This window comes from Anastrepha obliqua, chromosome 4 (genome assembly GCF_027943255.1).
Source record: "Anastrepha obliqua isolate idAnaObli1 chromosome 4, idAnaObli1_1.0, whole genome shotgun sequence".
NCBI classification, from domain to species: domain Eukaryota; kingdom Metazoa; phylum Arthropoda; class Insecta; order Diptera; family Tephritidae; genus Anastrepha; species Anastrepha obliqua.
This window is the reverse complement of record NC_072895.1, coordinates 19759375-19782376: the sequence shown is the minus strand read 5'-3', so window position 1 is coordinate 19782376 and position 23002 is coordinate 19759375. Positions and strand designations below refer to the sequence as shown.

At 38.3% G+C, this 23002-nt stretch overlaps 1 protein-coding gene across 2 annotated transcripts; it reads right to left on the bottom strand.

Annotated features, from left to right (window-relative positions):
• Positions 1-13954: 13954 nt before the first annotated feature.
• LOC129245723 (ras-related protein Rab-5B) lies at positions 13955-20102 on the bottom strand. 2 transcript variants are annotated; one of them, XM_054884065.1, is made up of 3 exons: positions 19625-20102; positions 16676-16803; positions 13955-15216 (listed from the first exon to the last, which is right to left on the bottom strand). In XM_054884065.1, exons 1-3 carry the CDS (start codon positions 19665-19667, stop codon positions 14599-14601), a joined length of 789 nt encoding a protein of 262 aa, XP_054740040.1. In that variant the 5' UTR covers positions 19668-20102; the 3' UTR covers positions 13955-14598. The 2 variants fall into 2 exon arrangements, with proteins under 2 accessions (XP_054740040.1, XP_054740038.1); XM_054884063.1 differs by lacking the exon at positions 19625-20102 and adding an exon at positions 19211-19327.
• Positions 20103-23002: the final 2900 nt, after the last annotated feature.

The following is a 23002-nucleotide window of genomic DNA, read 5'->3' as shown; positions in this document are numbered from 1 at the left end:
ATGTATGTGTGAGTATGTATTTAGATACTTGAAAATTGAGTCAAGTTACTTTGCCGTAGTAGTCACGCTCATGTCTACATGATTTATTTGGCAGCAAAAAAGAACTTGCAAAGCAAGTGAAAATAGGTTTCTTAAATTGTCTCAAATACCAACATTTCACCTGGCCAAGATCATAATTTCATTCGACTCAACTTGTCAGCGCTGCTTAAATGGCAATTTATCAAAAATTGTTTGCTCCACTGGCTCGTGGTCAATGGCATCGAAGCGTAACTAGTATTCTGTAGTAAGTCATGAATTTCAATGATTCCAGAATTTATACAAACTATGGAAGCATTTTACATAAATGTCGCAAAACACTTCGATTAGCTGAAAGCAGCATAGCCAAGCATTAAATCCGAACCACTCAAGTCGTACATTATTGTTATTGTCACAGATTTGTGTCTACATTTAAGTGTGTCAGACAGAGAATCACATCAATCAATGAATCTGCATCGTCACCAGCAGCAACAGCATTCACACTGCCATGGAGAATATTGCTTCATTGTTGCACCAGCCATTGACGCAACAGCAGCAAGAAAGTCAACAGTATCGTTAATATGTACAAATATAAATAGCAACAACAACTATAGCGAACACTTGACTGCCCTTCATACAAAAAATAACTATAGTATTGGTCGGCATCAATGCATAGTAAGCAACACCAACAACAATGCAGCGTGTAATCGGATTTTCGCCTTTTCTGTCAACAATGCGATTAAGATAAAGCAAATACTTACTCACCAATACAGTTACATATTTATGTATGTATATCCGAATGAGTACTCGTATACAGTGCGTTCAATAACTATAGCCTGGGGACTTATTGAGATGTTAGGTTAGGTTAGGTTATGATGGTAGTCGGTCTGCACGATCAACTCACTTAGACCTACAGATCCGTTGTGATACCATTGTGCTGTACGAAAACCCCATTTGCTTTCCTTCGAGGAAGCACTTTGTGGCTCTTATGAAACGTAGAATTGATCCCATCCCCACGCCTGATAGCTCTGTGAGCGAATTGAAGAAGTATTTGCCTAGACAACCTGCTCTGATTTTAGCTAAGGCTGGGCAATTGCAAAGGAAGTGCTCAACTGTTTCTTCCTCATCCTCATCTCTACAATTTCTGCAATATTCATAGGAAAAAACTCCTAGTCTCGAGGAATGCCTGCCAAACAGGGTGGTTAAGTTTCAAGAGCCGGTGTTGATTTTGAATAAAATACAATTTTTTGAGGAAATTATTGTTATTTCTCTTTATTATAATAATATTGGTATAGCTCAATTATGCGTAGAACAAAATATTGGCCAAATGCCCGCCGCGGCCTCGGCAGCACACCTCCATCCGATGGTCTAAATTTTCGATGACGCTGAGGCCTAATTGAGGTTCTATGCCGTTAATGTGCCGAATTATCTCATCCTTTAGCTCTTGAATTGTTGCTGGTTATCGACGTACACCTTTTCTTTCAAATAACCCCAAAGAAAGAAGTCCAACGGTGTCGTTGACGTTTAGGTGTGGTTCACATTCAACATCGGCCCTTGAAATTTAACCACCCTTTACAAGCTACGACCTTCGAGATATCATCACTTGAGCGACTAAGCATATTAAGAGGTTATTGGTCAAATAATCAAAATCCGACCGTTGTGGCACCATAGGGGGAAAGGAGAAGAAAAAGAAGCCGACAGCTGGAAAAAGGAAAAAGAGGCTTTGGATTAGATGATGACGACCACTGAGAAGAATGTGCTGAAATAACTCCACCTCTTCTCCATACAGCTTCTGCAGAGAGGAGTTGAAGCAATCCCAAGTCCCACCACATAAACCCCTAACGGACTATGTCCGGAAAGAATACCCATCAAATTCCAGAGCTGCGGTTTTTTAGTCTTAAAAGTTCCCTGCAGCACCCCAAACAAAGCGCTAGAAGTGCTAATCAGTTTGCCTGCACTAAATCTCGTAGGAAAACACGTGGCCGCCGACTCGCCGTTTAGACTCAAAAGTATGGCGCTATGGAAAGAACGGTGGTTTGGTCAAGCCTGTATTTTGCACACTCTGAACAATCAGAAACAAGAAATAGACTATTCTATTCCTAGATTAACCTTCGATAATCTCTTCAAGACGATGATACGGTTTAATGAAAAACAAAATTATCTAAGAGGCCAATAGGTCATGGAAAGATTGAGAAACATGCGTAATAGCTAAGCTACTATGGCCGCAAATAAACAAGAAAAGCACTAATGAATTGCTTAGCCTTTCAAGCGATGATATCTCGGAGTCCATGGCTTGTGTCACCGGTGATTGGCTACTTGGCAGGCATTCCTTGAGAACTAGAAAGTATTCTCCCATGAATATTGTAGAAATTGTAGAGATGAGGAAGAGGAAGAAACAGTTGAGCACTTCTTTTGCAATTGCCCAGCCTTAGCTAAAATCAGAGCAGGTTGTCTAGGCAAATACTTCTTCAATTCGCTCACAGAGCTGTCAGACGTGGGGATGGGATCAATTCTACGTTTTATAAGAGCTACAAAATGGTTCCACGAAGGAAAGTAAATGGAGTTCCCGTACAGCACAATGGTATCACAACGCGCCTGTAAGGTCTAAGTGAGTTGATCATACGGGCCGACCAACACTATAACCTAACCGAACCTCACCGCATGGGCACCTAACGGACAATGACCGGTAATTGATATCCAGTAAAAGCGAGGGCTGCAGCTTTGTAAGAAGTTCCCTCCAGCGTTTCCAATCTACCCAAGGCCAGAAGGATATCTCGACTTGCGCACTAGCCCAGCGCTCGCTGAGTTGACGCGAGCCCCATTTTTCCAGGAGCAGACCACAGGTTCTCAAAGGAACCCCAATGCTCTCATTTTTCGATGAAACTGTCTCCAGGATCCCCTGTCTAGCCAGCTTATCAGCCCAGTAGCTTCCCTCTACACCGCTGTGGCCGGGAACCCAAATGAGCCCAATACCGAAGTACTCGGATGCAATCGAGAGAGCAGTCAGGCATTCTTCAACTAATTTCAAACGCACAAACAACGAGCTCAAGGCTCTAATTGTCGTTTGACTGTCGAAGTAGATATTTACATCCTTTACAGTAGTTACAACAATCTCCGCAGTAATATCCGCTTGGAAAAAACTACAGTGGTCCGGAGGCTTAAATTTGTGCTTGATGGGAAGCTTCTCGCAGAATACTCCCCCACTAACTCTTCCGTTCAACTTCGAGTCATCCCTAAAGATGTAAATATTGACAAGTTTTGATCATTTATTTGCTTCTTATTTGATTTTAATAGTTTTTTATGCAAAAGCAGTTCATTTTCCTACAATAACCATATAAATCCAATTTTCAAACTTTGTGGAAATTTACAAAAAAAAATTCAAAAAAAGGTTTCCAGCTGTCTTGGTGTACTTCAGTCGCTGGATAGTGGCACTAGCCTCGTCTTCAATTGGTAGTACCGGTTTCATTTTCCTAGCGCCAGTGAAATGTTGCCCTCCATAATCTCGGTATCAGCTTCACCTCTGTAACCAGATTCCCACTTTCATCTCTACAAGAACATACTCCGGGCTCGTAACCTTCGGTCAGACGCTTGACTTTTTGGCATCATTACTGTCCCGGTACACTACGCTACAGCTTGCTCACGCCTTTCTTACCGCATTTTTTCCGCCTGAAAAGGCGTCTCTTCTCTTTTCAGCTTCAAAAAAAGGTTTCGTCCTTATCAAAATGACTTTTGACAAACTGCACTCTGGACTTTATATTTCTTGCACTAAGAAATGGTTTGTTTCGAGCTGTTCTTACATGAAAATCGGCATTTCAGAAAATTATTTTTCAAGTTTGCAGATTGCAAGGCTTTCCCAGTATAGCAAGTTGAAATTCTTATGCATTTATGGTCGGATCTTTTTTGATATATATCAATATCCGTCTGTCGTTAGCCTGTGTAAAATTTTATTTTGGGTCCCACTACTTTCGTCAGCCACTCAATTTTCACGGACAAAGCGTTGAGTTATGTACTGAACTGTGGAAGTGCGTAAATTCACTACTTCAGCTATTTTTTGTACGAATTACCATTTTTTAAGAGCTCATCCACTAATTCACGCCTGCAACAAGTCTCGCCGGGCGTCTTTGCTTTGCACGCGCCTTCTCCAATTTGTTCCATCAAGCTATTATAGGGTACCCTCGACTTGGTCTTCCCCTCCTCCTGGTCTTACCCTACGTCGTAGTCCTCTAACTTGCCATCTGAACACCTTCTTTGTTGAAGCCTCTACATCCATACGCTCGAGGTGGTCCAGTAAGCTAATATATTGAGCGCTGAATATTGGTACGCTTAACTATATTCACATCGTCGTAGAGCTCATACAGCTCGCGATTCATTCGGCGGTAGTAGTTAGTGCCAACACGAAGAGCACCGAAGATTTGCCAAAATATCTTTCTCTTGAATACCACAAGAGCGCATACATCAGTCTGCGACACAACCCATGCTTCAGCGCCATAGAGTAGAATGGGTAAGATGAGCGAGTCGATGTCGAGTGAGAGAGGTCTCCGCTACCCATTTGCCCACTGAGGGCATAGTAAAACCTATTAGCTAGCGTGATTCGTCGATTTATTTCTAGGTTGACATCGTTTTTTGTTGTGACGGCGGTGCCAACATATATAAATTCCGTGACGATTTCAAAACTTGAGTAGTCCGCTAAAATGCTGGATCTACCTTTTCTAGTGAACAGCATATACTTCGTCTTGCCCTCGTTAACCGCCAGGTCCACTCTAGTCAACTCTCCTTCGATAGCGGAAAATGCTGCGGTAATATCTCGCTAGCATAGGGCACTATACCATGATGTCAATGTCATCGGCATATGCAAGGAGCTGGACACTTTTGGTAAAATAGAACCCTCTCGATGAACATCGGGTATTCGAAATACTCCTTCCATGAAGAAGTTAAGGAGGTCGTACGATGGATCCCCTTGTCTGAAACCTCGCTCGATATTGAAGTATTCTGAGAGCTCTTTTCCTACCTTGTCACAGCTAGACGTGTTGCTCAATATCATTTTGCAAAGTGGAATCTGTTTTGCGGGAATACCAAACTCAGACATTATGGTGTATAGGCGATCTCTTATCGGACTATCAAAATCAGTCTTATAATCGACAAAAAGATGGTGGGTTTTGTCAGTATCTTTTTCGTGGTCCAGAATTTGGCGTAGTGTAAAGATCTGGTCTAAAACCACACTGATAAGGTCCAATCAGTGAGCTGGCATATGGTTTTAGTATTTCACACAATACGCTCCCCAGAGCCTTATATGATATAATAAGGTCGCTTTTCTTCAGAACAGGACAAGAGGCACTGAAATGCCAGTCATTGGGCATGCTTTCTCCCAGCCATGTTTTATTCATAAGCTGATGCATGCACCCAAACAGCTTATTGACGCCGGCCTCGAACAGTTCTGCTTGTAGTGAAGTTCTGCTCCAGCCGTTTGTTTTGTTTTTCAGTCGCTGGATAGTGGCACTAACCTCGTCATTAGCTAGGTGAGAGAATATCCACCCCGTCGTCTTCAATTGGTAGTACCGGTTTCATTTCCCTAGCGCCGGTATTAATAGCATCATCGCTAGCCAGTAATTTAGTGAAATGTTGCCCTCCATAATCTCGGTGTCAGCTTCGTATCTGTAACGAGATTCCCACTTCCATATCTACTCCGGACTCGTAATCTTCGGTCAGACTCTTGACCAGCTGATACAATTTTTGGCATCATCTCTGTCCCGGTCTACCTCGAGTACAGCTTGCTCACGCCTTTCTTGCCCGCGTTTTTTTTCTGCCCGAAAAGGCTTCTCTTCTCTTTTCAGCTTTCCCGATAGTTATCACAAATATTACTTATTTCGCAAATGTCACTCAAATAAAAAATACAACACATCTTCTTTTGAATTAAGGATCACACGAAATAATTGTGATTCACTGTACGAATGCGTCTATGTGTGCAGGCGCTAGTGTACGTTTATTGCGTTCTTACTGTCTTACTTTTTATCAGTTTATACACACATACATACATGCATACATAAACACTCTTTCTCCTGTTAATCTTTCCATCATTCCATTTGCTACTGTGCTCCTTTATGGTGCTGCTAGTTTCAATGGATTCATTACCCTTGTTGTTATTTTTACAATATAAAGACACGATTAAGCGTAGTTCGTCGACGTTGCTTGTCATCAACATCAATGCCCCCTCAATCCCATGTTCGCAACCACTTAACATCATGGCCATCGGCGCTACTTTCCCTCAGTCCTTTGACATCACTGTCGACATTTTTACATCGCTGGGGGTCATTGAAGCGTATGCAGTCAGTCAATGCTTTCGGGCAATACTTTCTTTCTCATTCCTCTCATTTCAGCTATAATTTGATATGAACAAAGATTGTTTTAGCCGTTACCGAATTATAGATAAACAACTTGGAAATGTTTCGCCTCGTGCACACTCAACCAAATCGCGTGTTTTGTGAAAACTTCTTATCCAGAGAGTTCTAATAAATTGTAGTAGATATACCGCTTAAAGATCTTATGGCACATTTTGACTGAAAATATGGACGTTGAAGTAAACCGGTAACTTTATTTAAAGTAAATGATACAGGGGCAATTTGAGTAAAATTTATAAAATTATTGCTAAAATTTTGTTAAAACGTTTAGTAACTGTTTTGTGCTACTTCTGGATACACAGAGATAGGCACACATGAAGTTAAATCGACACGTGAAATAAAAAATCTGTATGAAATAGTTGACGACCAGCCCAGGCTATTAACTAGCGTCTCCACTTTGCTGTACGCAATTCCAGTATCGGCCAAATTCTTGGAGATAAAAGTATATAAAGGGTGGTTAAATTTTAAGGGCCGATGTTGAATGTCAACCACACCTAAAGGTCAAGTTTTTTTCCACATTTCATTTGACATTTTTCAATTTCAGACTAATTCAATTTGAATCATGGAAAGATACACAATCGAGCAACAGTCAGAATGGTGGCAGGAAATGGCAACAGTGAATGACCAATTTTCGAAAAAAATCATCTTCAGTGATGAAGCACATTTTCACCTCAGTGGATTCGTCAATAAGCAGAAGTGCCGCATTTGGGCGAATGTTAAGAGATGGTTGCTACCAAGAGTGATTACCGAAAAACCAATTCACCCACTAAGAGTGACTGTTTGGTGCGGTTTATGGGCCGGCGGCATCATTGGGTCGTATTTTTTCCAAAATGAGGCCGGTCAGGCAGTTACTGTGAAAAGTGTTCGCTATCGTGAGATGATAACGAACTTTTTATGGCCCGAATTGGAAGATATGGGTGTGGACGATGTGTGGTTTCAACGTCAATTTTGAATTTTCGCAGGTTACGTATATTCGAATCTCGATTTTTTTGTGACGATATGTTGGTACTCATGTCTACCACTCATGCCGACGAGTTCGGCCATTTGGAATGTTCAGTTAATTGGGGCAGCTGCTTTGCTTGCACGTCTTCTTTTTACCTGTTCAAATTTTATATGAAAAACGAAATTAAGTGCGCGCATGCATTCCGAATGTTGACTGTGTCATACGGAGAAGCTACTTTGGTCCAAAGCAACGTTTATCGGTGGTATAAAATGTGCTCAGAAGGCCGAGAAGATGTGAACGACGAAAAGCGTGTCGGACGCCCGAGAACTTCAACAACAGACAAAAAAATTGATGAAGTGAAGAAAATGGCATTGACCAATCGTCGAATCACTGTTAGAGAAGTTGCTGAGGACCGAGACATATCGATTGGCTCGTGCCATTCGATTTTTTTTTTCAATGATTTGGGCATGAGACGGGTCGCCGCAAAATTCGTACCAAAAGTGCTCACTTTCGACCAAAAGCCGCATCGCATGAATATTGCTAATGAAATGTTGAACTCTCTCCGCGACGACCGACGACCGACGACCCAAATTTGCTCCAGAAGGTCTTAACTGGTGACGAATCTAGGGTTTATGGTTATGATGTGGAAACCAAAGCTCAATCATCTCAATGGAAGCTGCCGCACGAACCAAGACCGAAAAAAGTGTGCCAAGTTCGGTCGAATATTAAAGTTTTGCTTACTGTTTTCTTCGATTGCAGGGGCGTTGTGCATCATGAGTTCTTGCCGCAGGGTAAAACGGTCAATAAGGAATACTACCTGCAAGTTATGTGCAATTTGCGCGAAGCAACCCGCCAGAAACGCCCGGATTTGTGGAAGAACAAAAATTGGCTCTTGCATCACGATAACGACCTGTGAGCAGGATTGCTTGTGCGCGACTTTTTGGCCAAAAACAGCACACTAATGATGCCACAGCGACCGTATTCCCCAGATCTGGCCCCTATGACTTTTTCTTGTTCGCGGAACTGAAGAGGTCCATGAAAAGACGACGCTACGCTACGATTGACGAGATAAAGACGGCATCGAAGGAGGAGCTGAACAGGATAAAAAAAAAATAATTTTTTGAAGTTCTTCGAAGATTGGAAAGAACGTTGGCACAAGTGCATAATATCTCATGCGATTACTTTGAAGGGGACAATATAGATATTAACGAATAAATAAATAATTTTTGAAAAAACACAAAATTCGCTATACTTTTTGAACCTCGTATATATATTATATATATATATATATATATATAATGCGTCTATATCGCTGTAGAGCTCATACGGTACATCATTCCATTATCTGTGCAACTCGTCATTGCCACGAGCAATGTTCATAAGTCTTCCTCAAAATCTTTCACTTGAATACTCAAATAACAGCCAAAGCAACGGATAGAATTTCAACAATAGGGCTTCCATTATTTCTATAATTGAATGTTTCAACTGAATGCGGTACCAACTGAATGGGGTACCAACTGAAAGAATGTCCTGGCCAAATCAACTCAGCCACGGCCGCCAACACTATTGAATTGTAAAGCCCTAGCAAAATGCATTCAAAATCTGAAAAATTTAAATTTAATCGAAAATCACAACTACACACTACAATTTCACATGTAAATACATACATACATACATGCGTCCGTGTACATGGATATCCCTATCAAGCCATCAAATTTTGGTGCTTCTCTGAAAAAATTATGCAAATTTACAACCAAAAGTGCACACTTAAATGTCCCAGTTGGTGTTCAGTAGCTGCGGGCTTACGATTTCAAATCATCATATCGAACATTGCCCCCCTCAACGTCGTCATCCACTTACTTGTGTTTTGCAAGTATTATTATGATAATCTTGATGCCAATTTAATTGGCCCTCTTTGAAGCGCTGTTAACACACGCATACATGCATATAGTACAAACAAAGCTGCCGACTACGCGGCATAACCCATTCAAGTTGAGGTTGTTCTCCGCTTAACTTTTTTAGATTACTTCGCTTAAACATTTCTTTATGCTGGTCTGAAAAGTTTGCCAGTGGCACTTTGAAATGAGATAAATGTATGCTTGTATGTGGATTGGATATACTTGTATGTATACATACATACATTCATGCGAACATTTTTGGTAATGCTGTCATTGGTATTCGCTACCATAGTTCGCGTATTAACGGTTCGATGCCAATTTGTATACGCCTGAAGGGGCGGCAAGCTTATTACTCGTATTCGTATTTTGCTACGAGTAACAACTTGAAAAGCTTAAAATTGTTGTTGGCAGCAAAGTGTATTAAACAAAGTGGAGTAACTATTTCCCGTATACTTATTTGGCATCATGAAAATAAATAATTTGTGTAGGTCTCATTTGTCTTTTTTTGTACCTAAGGTGTCACCAGCCACTTGCTTTGCATAGGTATGTATGTGTGTATATTTGTACTGTAAAATAGAGGCAACAATTCATTTACTCTTAGCGTTGTAATTATTTATACGAGTGCTAGGTATTATTTTTATTTATTTATTTTTTCTTTTTTGTTCAATTTTATTGCTTTTTTCGTTTTAAAATTTCATTATTCTCCAATATCAATATTGAGTTTTTTGATTGAAAGTTAAAAGTAAACAAAGTGTTTGGATATGTTGGGTTGGACTTGGTTGATCCTATAGATGTCAAATAGACCAGAAATTGGTCCATAGTGATACTAAGTGATTGTATGGTGAGTTCAAGAACTTTATAAAGGGTGCCACTTGTTACACAGCTAACGAAACAGTAGCTCTTTTGCGCGAAAAGTTTGTTGGCCGAATAATCTCACGTCGCGGCGATATCAATTGGCCACCAAGACATGTGATTTGACACCGTTGGACTTCTTTCTTTTGGGTTATTTGAAAGAAAAGGTGTACGTCGATAAGCCAGCAAGATTTCAAGAGCTAAAGGATGAGATAATTCGGCACATTAACGGCATAGAACCTCAATTATGCCTCAGTCTCATCGAACATTTGGACCATCGGATGGAGGCGTGCCGTCGAGGCCGCGGCGGCCATTTGGCCGATATTTTGTTCCATACGTAACTGAACTATACCAATATTATCATAATAAAGAGAAATGACAATAATTTCCTAAAAAAAATTGTATTTTATTCAAAATCAAGACCGACCTTCGAAACTTAACCAACTTAGTTATATAAAGGGTTTTCCAATAAAGGTGTTATTTTGATGCTATTTTTTAATATAAATGATCGGATGTTTATTTCATTATAAAGAGGAAGTTATGCCGTTAATAGTGGAAAATAACATCAGGCATATGACCACCGCCGTAGCCGAATGGGTTGGTGCGTGATTACCATTCGGAATTCACAGAGAGAACGTTGGTTCGAATCTCGGTGAAACACCAAAATTAAGAAAAACATTTTTCTAATAGCGGTCGCCCCTCGGCAGTCAATGGTAAACCTCCGAGTGTATTTCTGCCATGAAAAAACTCCTCATAAAAATATCTGCCGTTCGGAGTCGGCTTGAAACTGTAGGTCCCTCCATTTGTGGAACAGCATCAAGACACACACCACAAATAGGAGGAGGAGCTCGGCCAAACACCCAAAAAGGGTGTAAGCGCCAATTATATATATATATATAAATGACCTCCAAGACCACGCTTATAGGACAATATCCTTTTCCTGAAATTTTCGATAACCAAATTGCAAAGTGGCTGCCCTATGTCCTCGATAGCCTCCCGAATTCCATCTTTGAGGTCTTGAATGGACTCTGGGCTGTTGGCGTAGACCTTCTCTTTGATGTGGCCCCAAAGAAAAAAGTCACAAGATCTCGGTGGTCAATTGTGATCACCTCTTCGAGAGATAACACGATCCGGAAATTTTTCCCGTAAGGATGGTTGCTTGTGTGGCACGTAGCACCGTGTTGTTGAAAAGAAACGTTTTCCAGATCAATACCATCCAATTCCGACCATAAAAAATTGTTAATCATCTCTCGATAGCCTTTTATAATTGGCACTTACACCCTTTATGGGTGATTGGACGAGCCCCTCCTCCAATTGATGGTGTGCATCATGATATTTTTCCATAAATGGAGGGACCTACAGTTTTAAGACGGCTTCGAACTGCAGATATTTTTTATGAAGAGGTTTTTCATGGCAGAAATACACTCGGAGGTTTGTCATTATCAGCCGAGAGGCGACCGCTACTAGAAAAAATTTTTTCTTCATGTTGGTGTTTTATAGAGATTCAAACCTACGTACTCCGAATTCCAAAAGGTAGTATCGTTCCAAGCCAATCGGGTACGGCGGTCCAAGCAACTTAGTTAGGGGATGGAAATCCAATGCAGGTATCACAATGGGCCGTTTCCACGACAGTCGGTTCTACGTTACCGAAACGACCCGGATTTATATCCGGCCAACGACAGTCACTCGAGCAGCATTCCCCGTATGTAAGTATGGGGAATGTTTATGCTGCTACAACAACAACAACAGCACAAAGGGCCTTAGAGCCACCGAGTGTTTTGTATTAATATGCAACCTAACTAACCTAACCTAAAGACTGTCACTCCAGCAGCATTCCCCAAATATCTATGTTTATGTAACAACAACATACTGCAAATAATTGCAACTCATTATAAAAGGTTTAAATTGCTGCAATAAAACGTTCTTCGTCGGGAAAAAATCGGTTGCTGCTCGTAAGTTGAACCGACTTTTTGTTTTTTTGGCTGAGGTTGGGTTAAAAACGTCTTCGCACCAGCAGTAACTACGTGTGTGGTGATTCCACTAAAAATATCACTCCTCTTCTCTTGGATTTTTCCCTCCACCCCGGGAGTGCTTCCGCATTGCTTCAAGGTAGAGGGCCAAAACGGCGTACAAAGAAAGACACTTACTTACTCACTCTGCGTCCAGGGTCGCCTGTTTAGAGAAGCCTATGCTCAATGCTCTTCAACATACTAAGGCTTTCGATAGAGTTTCTCATGCAATTCTATTGCACAAATTAGCCTCATTTCGTTTTCATTCTATATTCTATCAATGGCTGAAATCTTATTTATCCAATAGACGATGTGTGGTAATGATTGAGGGTGAATGCTCGGTACCTTTCATTGCTTCTTCAGCCGCGCCACAAGGCAGTATTTTAGGTCCTCTTCTCTTCGTTCTGTTTATTAACGACATTAGCAACTGTTTTTCTTTTGCAAATTTTCTTTTATACGCTGATGACCTGAAAATATTTTCTGCCATTAGGAAAACTGAGGATATTCCTATGTTGCAAGCGGATATTAATGCACTAGTTCGCTGGTGCAGTAACTCTGGGATCTCCCTAAACATCAAGAAATGTTTTCATGTCACTTTTGCCACAACTCAAAATATTCTAAAATCATCCTATAAGATTGCTGATACTCTTCTTCAACCGGTTCATGAATTCAAAGATCTAGGTGTGATCTTTGACTCCCAATTTTCATTTAATGAGACATTAATTTTATTGTATCCTCCTCTTAGTCAATTTTAGGCTTTATACGGCGTAATAGCTTGAAATTCTCGGACCCTTACACTCTCAAATTACTTTTTACTTCCTTTGTCCGCTCTAGATTAGAGTATGCAACATTTATCTGGAGGCGTTGCCACCAATTTTCAATTGAGTGACTTGAACGTGTACAGAAGGTGCTCCTTAAGTTTGCTCTCAGGTCGTTAAAATACTCACATCCCATCCCTTCATATAACTCCCGTTTGATGTTAATTAACTTAAAATCGCTAGAAAATAGAAGATCTATACTCTCGCTGTCTTTTGTTTTTAGTTTAATTAAAGGTGATATTGATTGTTCATCCTTATTAAACAATATTCCTTTTCATATTCCTACTAGATCTCTCCGAATCACTTACCCCTTCACCTTAAATTACTTAACACGAATTATGCACGTAATGCCCCTCTTGCCCGCACTTTAAGAGAATTCAATGAGATCTCGAGCTCTATTCCGCTTGACTTTTCGATGTCAAAGATTGAATTGTATGAGTTCCCTAAACTCTGTTTTTTTTTAATTTATTAATTTAAGCTTACACTAGTTCAAAGTAGTCTGCAAAAACCTGATTATGTTTTAGACTCCTAAATAAATAAATAAATACTTAAGTTTCCATTTCACGCTTCTTCTTTTTTCGGATAATATCCTCCACGAACAAGTTGAACCGCCTTTGGGGGCAATCCATCATCCAACAGTACAAGACATGCAAAATCTTTCAATTTTATTTTAAGTTGTATTTGTAAATTGCTAAATCTAATAACCTCGAATCATAATATAGAATTCAGTTCAAAATATAAATCACGATAACAAATTAGTATATATTAATTTGTTGAATCAAATTACAGCCGATCTATTAAAATTAATTTTTTCAATACATATGTCATAATGCATACAGCCCATAAATGTATTTTACTGTTAGCTACTTAGAAAAAAACAATTTAAAATAATTCATTAAAATGAGCAAAATTATTATTCTGTTACTTTACCTATACTGCATAATTCCTAAATAAAAATCGCACATTTTTTTATTTATATTTGGCTTCAATGTTTTTTTTTTGTTTTTTTTTTTTGTTTCTCTTGTTTTTGTATATTAACTATATTTGCATCTCTGTGGATGCACGTGTATATATGTAAATATTAAAATATAAGATTCTTTCCTCGTCTGTTTTCATTGATGCTTGGTTAGTGATGTAACAATATACTTTGTTGTTGTTGTTTTGTACATGTGTTCGATACATATAATCTTTTTGTGATGACCTTTTTAGTATTTTAATAAAGCTAATAACAAAAGCGTCTCAATGCATTTGGTAAGCAAACAAGTATTGCTAAAAACTACAATTCGCCAAATTATCATTCATTTATAATAGGAATAAATTATTCTTTAAAAACAATTGCTTTAGAATCGAAAACAATTACATGCACAATGGACTTATACAAATGCGCCTATTTTAAATATCAGTACAAAAGTCGGAAGTAGCGCAACTTATCAGCTAGTTTTTAGTCAGGGTTAATAGAGAGTTACCACAAACTGCCCGTAATGGCTTTTGGTTCTTATATGCTTGTGCATGAATAAATTAATCTAAATATCTTTTCCAATTGCTTTTTGTTTTACACTTCACATCCCAATCGAATTTGCAAAAATTTATATTCCTTCTCCAAGTAACGTAATTCGATAGTAAATCACCTTAGCCCCTAGTTAAGAGACTTTTTAATATCGACTTGAATTACCAACACCAACAACTGCTTGGCTCAACTTCACCCCAAGCAATATGTTCAATACTCCAAGACGGTGTCTCGAGTCTTCCTACGCCCGTCACTTTGCGCTCATCATCACCATCCACTGGTATGCCAATGTGTACGTATGGCAGGCGAAAAGCAGCGTCACCATTTTTCGCCGCCGCTAACGCCGCGCTGGTATGGCTTAAGGCAGTATTGTTGTTTGTGTAGGCAGATATAGAGTCACATGAATTGAATTGACGCAACGAACGACTTTTACCCTCATTCGCCAACCGCACAAGACCCAGTGCGGCAGAGAGGAATACCTGTTCGAGTCCCTGATCAGTTTCGGCTGAGACCTCAAAGTAGGTAGCACCAATTGATGACGCAAACAGATAGGCCTCATCATACGCCACCACACGCTGAGCAAGCAAATCCAGCTTGTTGCCGACGAGTATAAGTACCATAGGCTCTTGCACGTTTCGATGCAGTTCCTGTACCCAAGTTTTGATTTCAGCGAAAGTTATGTGTTGTGACAAATCGAATACTAAAATGGCTGCATTGGCATTTCGATAGTACATCGGCGCCACAGCTTTGAAGCGCTCTTGTCCAGCCGTATCCCAGATCTAAAAAGAAAAAGCAATTAAAGGATTTTTTATTATGTCTTTAAAATTAAAAAAATAGACTAACAAAAATGGATGATAAGCCTGGTTTATAAGGTCAAAAAAATCTATTTTTTTTGTTTCAAGCGATTCCTAATATATTTCAGAATATTCACACAAAGTTACAGAGTAGTAGATACAAAGCCAAAGGTAGGCGAGCGTTAGGTAGTTACGCTTTTCTCGACTTTTCATTTTTATGATATCTTTGTACGTCAACATGAATGAAAAAAACTAATGAACCTTTTGAAATGAATCATAGCTTGTTCCCTTCAGTGTTAAATTCTCTTCTATTTGAACTAACAAAATAGATAAAAAAAAAATTTTCAAGATTTTTATAACAAGTTGAAGTGAATTTTTTTTTTATAGAAAGGCATTTTTTTCTTTAAAACCTCCAAAAAGTTGAAATTTTGGAATTTCTCTCAGTTTTCTTAGTTCATCTAGAATAAAAAATCATGATAATTAGAAATCCATTTGAATTTTTTGCTTTAGATAATAATTACGAGCTGTATCTTGTACGCCAGTTGGAAACTCCAGCGTAGCAGCGCTCTACTAATTTCTATGTTAAACATTTTTTTCAACTTATTTTAACCAGTACAAAAATTTTTTATACTTTTTAAATGTTCATTAAAAGATAGAAAAAACTTTGCAGTGTTAAATTAATTTTTTCCTTAAAAAAAAAATCGCAAAGATATGCAATTTTTAGACCTCATAAATCAGGCTCCCCCCTTAAGTAACTGGGAAGTTATTGGCTTATTCTTACATGAATATAAAAAAAAGCAACAATAATAAAAAGAACGAAATATTTAGAACTACAGTTGTGACCAAATCATATGCCACTATTGCCCTGAAATAATTTTACTTTCAAACAGCGTTCAAAAAAATTGAACTAAAAAAATTATGATATTATTCTATAATAAGGCTAGAGTTACATACGATTTCGCCACCACTGTACATACTGTACATAAGCATTTTTGTTGACTAGTTATCTTAATGCTAAAAAGTGAGAGTTTTAGACTTATGGAATTTGATAAGTAAGTAAAAATGTACGATTAAAGCATCACAAGAAGAAGAAAGTGATATAAAAAAAAAACGAATGCCATTATCTTAATAAAAAAATCGCTTTGTCACTTCATGTACCACAACTCTACGTGCATACACAGAAAAGCCAAATGTAAACAACCACGGGAGATGCGATTAGACGCAACTCATCTGTAGATAACTAACTAGAATGGGTATTTGGACTATTGCTTTTCTACATTTACATACATTTGATAATTCGATGATAATGAGCACAATAATGTTTATATTACACAGAACTTTAGTAATCTCAACAGCGAAATTCATAGGCTACGGACTTTAGAAATGACCTACATAAATATTTATTTGTTTGGGTTTCTTCGATTATTTACTCTTTCATACTCACTTGTAATTTGATTTTTACATCGTCCAAAATGACCTTGCATGTGAAAAAAGATGCGGCTATAGTTGGCGCAATGTCTTTATTTAATGTTTTTTTTATATATTTTGTAACCAGATGCGTTTTGCCCACTCCTGTGAAAGAAAAGTAAACCATGAATTTTATGTATTTTCAAAAGATTTTATGTTAAGTCAAAAGTTAACAAATTTCATGATTTTTTTTTAACTGAAACGACCAAGGCGTATTTGGAAGAACTTTCCTAAGAATATATAAAATAGTTCCACTCAAGTGGGCATTCCTCCTACGAGAGCAAGCGACGGAAGGATCTGAAAAGATAATAGGTTAGGTTAGGTTAGGTTAGGTTTGGCAGCCGCATCCCACATAGAGGCAGCGATGTCACTTAGACCACGAAATGGGTCCGTTGTGGGCCGCAGGGACTGGGCTACATTTCCCCTTCCATATTGAACTGTCCTGAGCTTTTGACAAAGCGTAAAAGGTTGTTGATACCTAAAGTGTGAATTTATCTATATTTATTCAGAAGTAGGATCTTAAATATCGGTTCCTGCTTCTGGCTAGAGCCGGGCATGCGCAAAAAAGGTGTCGAATTGTTTCCAACTTCTGCTCATTCCTGCAACTACGACAGAAATCAAGCATGTAAACGAACAATCTCCTTGCGGGATTTCCTATGAAATAATGTCCTGTGAGGGCCACTACTAAGGTCCTAATTTGAAGTCTACTCAATTTTATAACATTCTTGAATATACGCAGATTTAGCATTGGCAATGTTTGCTTAGCCATTTCACAGGTATTGGCACTAATCCATCTTTGATTTGCAGAACTGATTAGTGCGTCCATAACAAGAAGCTTACAAGTTGCGAGAGGTACCCCACAAAATTAGTTATGTTTGGCTTACAGGTACCTTCTCTTGCAAGTTGGTCAGACCTACAGTTCCCTTGTATATCGCTATGGCCTGGAAACCAGCATAAGCTAATACGATAGTGTTTGGCCATCTCATTAAAAGCTTGGGACAATGTAAGACACTCCTTGAAGTTATTTGAAATGCATCCAGGGCCCGTAGGGCAGCTTGACTGTCTCATAGAATGCAGATATCTGTTGATGCTATTCTGTTTATCTCTAACCATCTGAAAGGCTTCATGAATAGCGTTTATTTCTGCTTGAAAAACACTACAGTGATCTGGTAGTTTAAAGGATTCACTGATAAAAAGGCCTTCGCAATATAACCCTGATCCTACACCGGTGCCCATTTTAAATCCGTCCGTGTAGATCTTAACGGGTGTGTTGGGTGATGGATCTTCTTCAAGCCATTCTAGTCTAGAAGGAATTTTCATTGAGACATTTCTTTTGAAGAAGATAATAGGAGGGTGATAATCACAATCACTGGGTATATCCGTATAGGAGTCTAAGATGGTTGAATGTCCATGTGTGACAGTCTTCCATTGTGAGCTCGCCCTGAGCCTTAAAGCGGAACAGGCCGCTGAGTATTTGCAGAAGAGATCTAGGGGTGGTAGATGTAATATGATATCCAAAGCCATGGATGGAGTGGTTTTTATGACGCCAATATTGCTAATTCCGCTGATCTCTGCACCTTATTCAATAAATAAGAATAAGACAGTGAGCAACCTTAGGTTTATTTCCCCAGGTCTTACCTGAACAGGCATAAAAAGACAGGTTCGTTTTCCTTACTCTTTCTAAGATGTTTGACTTCCACATCAATTTCCTATCTATGTTTAGTCCCATGTATTTGGTGTCTTCCGAAATCATAAGAGCTTCCCCCTTGAGCATAATTGGACTTGGCTGAGGGATTCTATGTTTCCTAGTGAACAAACAGATGAACAGATAATAATCGCTTCCACGATAGTCGGTTCTGCGTTACCGAAACGACCCGCATTTTTATTCGGCCAAGGACTGTCACTCCAGCAGCATTCCCCGTAAGTAAGTATGGGGAATGTTTATGCTGCTACAACACCAACAACAGATATTAACTGCACAAATTTTGAATGCTGATTTTGTGTGTTTACATTTTTCAAATCGAATTTGATGCTTGAATATTTTCATCTGTAACCTTAAATAAACTGCAGCGATTTGATAAAAGTGAGTCAAGCAAAATTAAAAGGGATTTTTAGTATAAATGCACATGCATGTGTATGTATATATATGTGTGTATATACCACACGCAGGGCAACTTAGAAAATCACCAACTTATAAAACCACCAACCTGATAAAAGCGATCAAAGAAAAATTAAGCGGGGGTTTTTAATATCCATTCGCTTGCATACATATGTACGTACATGCATACGCGCATTTGTATGTGTATATTAATATTTGATACTCTAATTTAAATGTACTTGGAAATTATGTTACTTTATAACTCTTTTAATTTTTTGATACTATTTTGTTAGCCTATCTATGCATTAGAATAAGGTCATACATAGTGTAGATTTTCTACAACAAATATACGCATACTCAGAAAAAAATAAAAATAAACAAAGCACTGTGCAGAAAGTAACTATGACAGAATACCTGATAAGTTGAAAAAGCAGTGGAATACAAAGGGAATGTATGTCTCATTCATTTGAGAATTGTTGTAGCCATTTTGTACATGAATATAAGCGGATTATTTTATCTGTTTCTACACAATAATAGACAGGCCCTGTTTACTGCGCGTTTGCTTTGGATTTTATTATTTACACTGCCGCGTGAGGAATTTTTAATAGCACAATAGAAAAAGTCTCTTAAGTTGGTTGTTCCGTTTTTACATGTAGGTACATATGTATATGTATGTAGGTATATGTATATATGTATGTAGGTTTATGTATATATGCCCGCACATGCATACCTGTATACAAGGCGCGCTGTGTTTACCTAAGGTAAGGTACTTAGATTAAAAAAAGTTCTATGAAATTGTTTACGGTATTAAATTGAATTATTGTTTACCTCGTGAGCCCAACACCACTACTTTGCCCTCAATTCCACGCATATCTCATGAGTTATGTTTTTCTTCGTCTACCGATTGCCAAGAATCCAAAATCTCAACCGATTAATTTCACCACCAGCCACCACTGCACGATTCCAAACTTATCATGTATGTATATATGTATGTCAATTCTATAGCTTCTCAAATATAATTCTATAGCTTCGCAAATATAAATATTTCACCGCCTTCTAATATTTCCGTCCATATACATATCCCTCGATTTCATGCGCTGACTTTGTCCTTGAGAGCATCAAATATATGTCCGAATTGTTCACTTAACAGCAATCACGATTCTTCTCAATTAAACTTAAATCGTTTTCGAACAATGTAATAGCTTTAAAAATGAATACTAAAATTATATCAGTAAGCTTCAGCAAAAACTATTTCACTTTTTTTCTTTAACTGCGACATTGGTTAGGAAGCGGAGAGAAGAAATAATAATCATAACAAACCTTTTTTTTTGCTGTCAATTTCCAACCTTTGCGCTATTTTTGCTTTCCTTTTCTGGTGATTTTGGTGCTGCCACCAGCAATGAACGACTTTAACATTCATCTGGTTTCGTTAAGCCATATTTGATGTCGGAGAATGTCATGGGCAGTGTCTTGGGCGTCTTCAAAATTTATTATAAATAAAACCAAATATATTTTATTTTGATATTACTAAATACCAAATAATAAAATAGTTCCACTAAATAGAAATATCATTCAAATTTACTCGATTGGACAGGAAATTAATTATTGTTAATATTATTTTCAGCATGAATAATAAATTCATAAGCATTAAGTTTCTAAATGTAGAAGTCCGCTTGTGTTTTGATCGATAGATATATACTCTATTAGGTTTACCCTTCGACCTCGTGGTCTTTTGTGCCCTCTACTTATCACAGTAACCTATCTAGACCCAGTCCCCTTATTAAACTCAAGATAGAGCTGTATTGATCTCAGCGTGTATGCCTTTCTTCTGGCTGCAGTTGGCCGAGGTGTCTCAATTTTCTCCGCGCTATGGCATCACATTCACGAAGGAGGGGAATTGAAGTCTCTTTAGATTGGTCGCAGAAACAACAGGAATTCGTAGACCAAATCTCGACGATGTGCAGATGACTACGCAGTCTGCAGTGGACTGTTGTGTTTAAAAAAAATCCAATGCATATGGGAATTTCGATATTTGAATATGTATTTTGTCTTACAAAAACGAGTTTCAGATTTGAATTTGATATTTTCCATCAAACTTATAAACCTAATTAATCTTAATTAATTATATTTTAGCAGAGCTTCTCAAAGCTCAATTGGCGCCAAGCAGGACCGACGAAAGGAGGGCAGATCGGGGACTTGTTACCCCGGGCCCGGAGTTATCAGAAGGGCCCTGACTCGAGAATAATTCGAATTATATGAATTAGACATAATTGGAAAGGGGCCCAGATATGCTCTCTACGGCCCTGACGCCAAGCATCAAATAGAATGTAGTTGGGTTTAAAAAAGAGGTTGTTGTTGTTGTAGCAGCATAAACGTTCCCCATACTTATACATATACGGGGAGTGCTGCTGGAGTGACAGTCCTTGACCGGATAGTAATCCGGGTCGGTAACGTAGAACCGACTGTCGTTGAAACGTTAAACGCATCTTAAAAAAGAGGTATTTTGAATTAGTTGGTATATAAGGCATGCGATTAGGTTTGTAACATTCTACTTTCCTTTGCATGTAGAATATTGAAGCGTAGGGTCAAACCTAATCTAGATAGGGAGATGCTTTATCTGCAATACCATCAATTGCGCGAGTTCCGTACATGCCCCGCTAGTAGTCTGCTTAAGATAAAGCCAGTAAGTTTTATAATAAGGCATTATTACGGGATTCTGGTAATTTTCCGAGACAGATTTGGATAAAACACAGCTGTTTCTTTTATGGTTAATAACTTGTGCTCACGGGATCAAATAAGTCAGGTATCTAAACCCCTATGCAAAATTCAAAAAGAGCTAGTCGAACACATGTTGGGAAAGGCGAGAGGCAGATAGTTTAGTCTAATTAACTGCAAAATTACCAGGAATGGTGTATAAACACGCATATGATGAGAAGTATACTAAATCGGCTACATCGTTCTATAGAAGGAACTGTAAAACTCTAGTTGGTGTCCTAACAAGGCATTGTCTAGTTGCAGCGCATGCTTACAGCTAAATCTAACTCATAACGATGCTTGGAGGAAATGTAAGTAGCCAGGTATAAAGAAACCCTGGCAAATATTCTATGCTACTGTCGGGCTCTCTCGAAAACTCAGTTTTGAAAGACAAGAATCTATCCCTGAACTGGAGCTTGGGCGTCTCCAAAATTTCGCTAAAGAAAAAAAAACAAAAAAGAAGAACTCTAATCTGGTATTGCTATGGGCTAAAATGGTCTCGCCAAACCAGTATAATAATACCTTCACATATAAGTGGATAATCTACTTTTTCGCGCTTAACTAAAAATCCGTGATTAAAAAGCGAGATTTTCCATACAAAATGTCTCTCCCAAAATCTGAGATTATAAAATAATCCTAGATAATAACCATACTTTTTGACATACAGCCCTGTGTTTTCTGTGCAATAGAACATTCATATTACGAGTGTAAAGAAAAATGTCAAAATAACAACTAAATAAATCGGATGCCGGCAAAGAAAACAGATTTGTAGACATAATTCTAATAAAATGTTTATTAGGTATTATTAGCTATCCATTCATATAACAGGGGAAAAGTGTGTGTCCATAAACCTGTGCCCTCTTATTACTTATTATAAAACGTAATATTGAATTTCGAATGCGTATTGCTGCCATAATTTTTTGAAACCTCAGTAAACGTCGTTTACGGATTTCCTCAAACTGTTTATTATTAGCAGCCAATTGCACAATTAAATTGTCTTTTCTTCATATCGTTAATAATAATTAATCAAATCAAAAACATCGAAATATTCCACCTCTCAAAGGAGTATTAACAGCTGATTGTCAATTTTGCAGGTAATCTGCCATATGTTAACGGGTAGATTAATTTTGTATCGACGTATTTAAGTACTTTCTATAATGGAAAAAATCAAATATCGTGCAGTAATTCAATTTTTATTTTTGGAAGTTTTAATATACATATGTATAGGTATAGGGTTGTTCAATAGGTGCGCTTCAACTTTCTTCCGATAGGGAGGGCGAACGACGCAATATTTGTTATTTTTCGCTTGTCATTTGTAAACTCCATTAGTATACATTTCATCATGGAACGCTACACACTTGAGCAACGATTGCAAATCGTGCAAATTTTTTATGAAAATAATCGTTCTGTTGCTGTTACTTCAAGAGCATTACGGCCATTTTACGGTCCATT

Coding starts and splice junctions, on each gene's coding strand:
- LOC129245723 (XM_054884063.1), bottom strand. CDS start 19,262: ATGAATGAGACATACATTCCCTTTGTATTCCACTGCTTTTTCAACTTA. Junction 16,804..19,210: donor CTGCTTTTTCAACTTATCAG/GTATTCTGTCAT, acceptor TTTCTTTCACAG/GAGTGGGCAAAACGCATCTG. Junction 15,217..16,675: donor ATGTAAAAATCAAATTACAA/GTGAGTATGAAA, acceptor TTTTCTTTTTAG/ATCTGGGATACGGCTGGACA.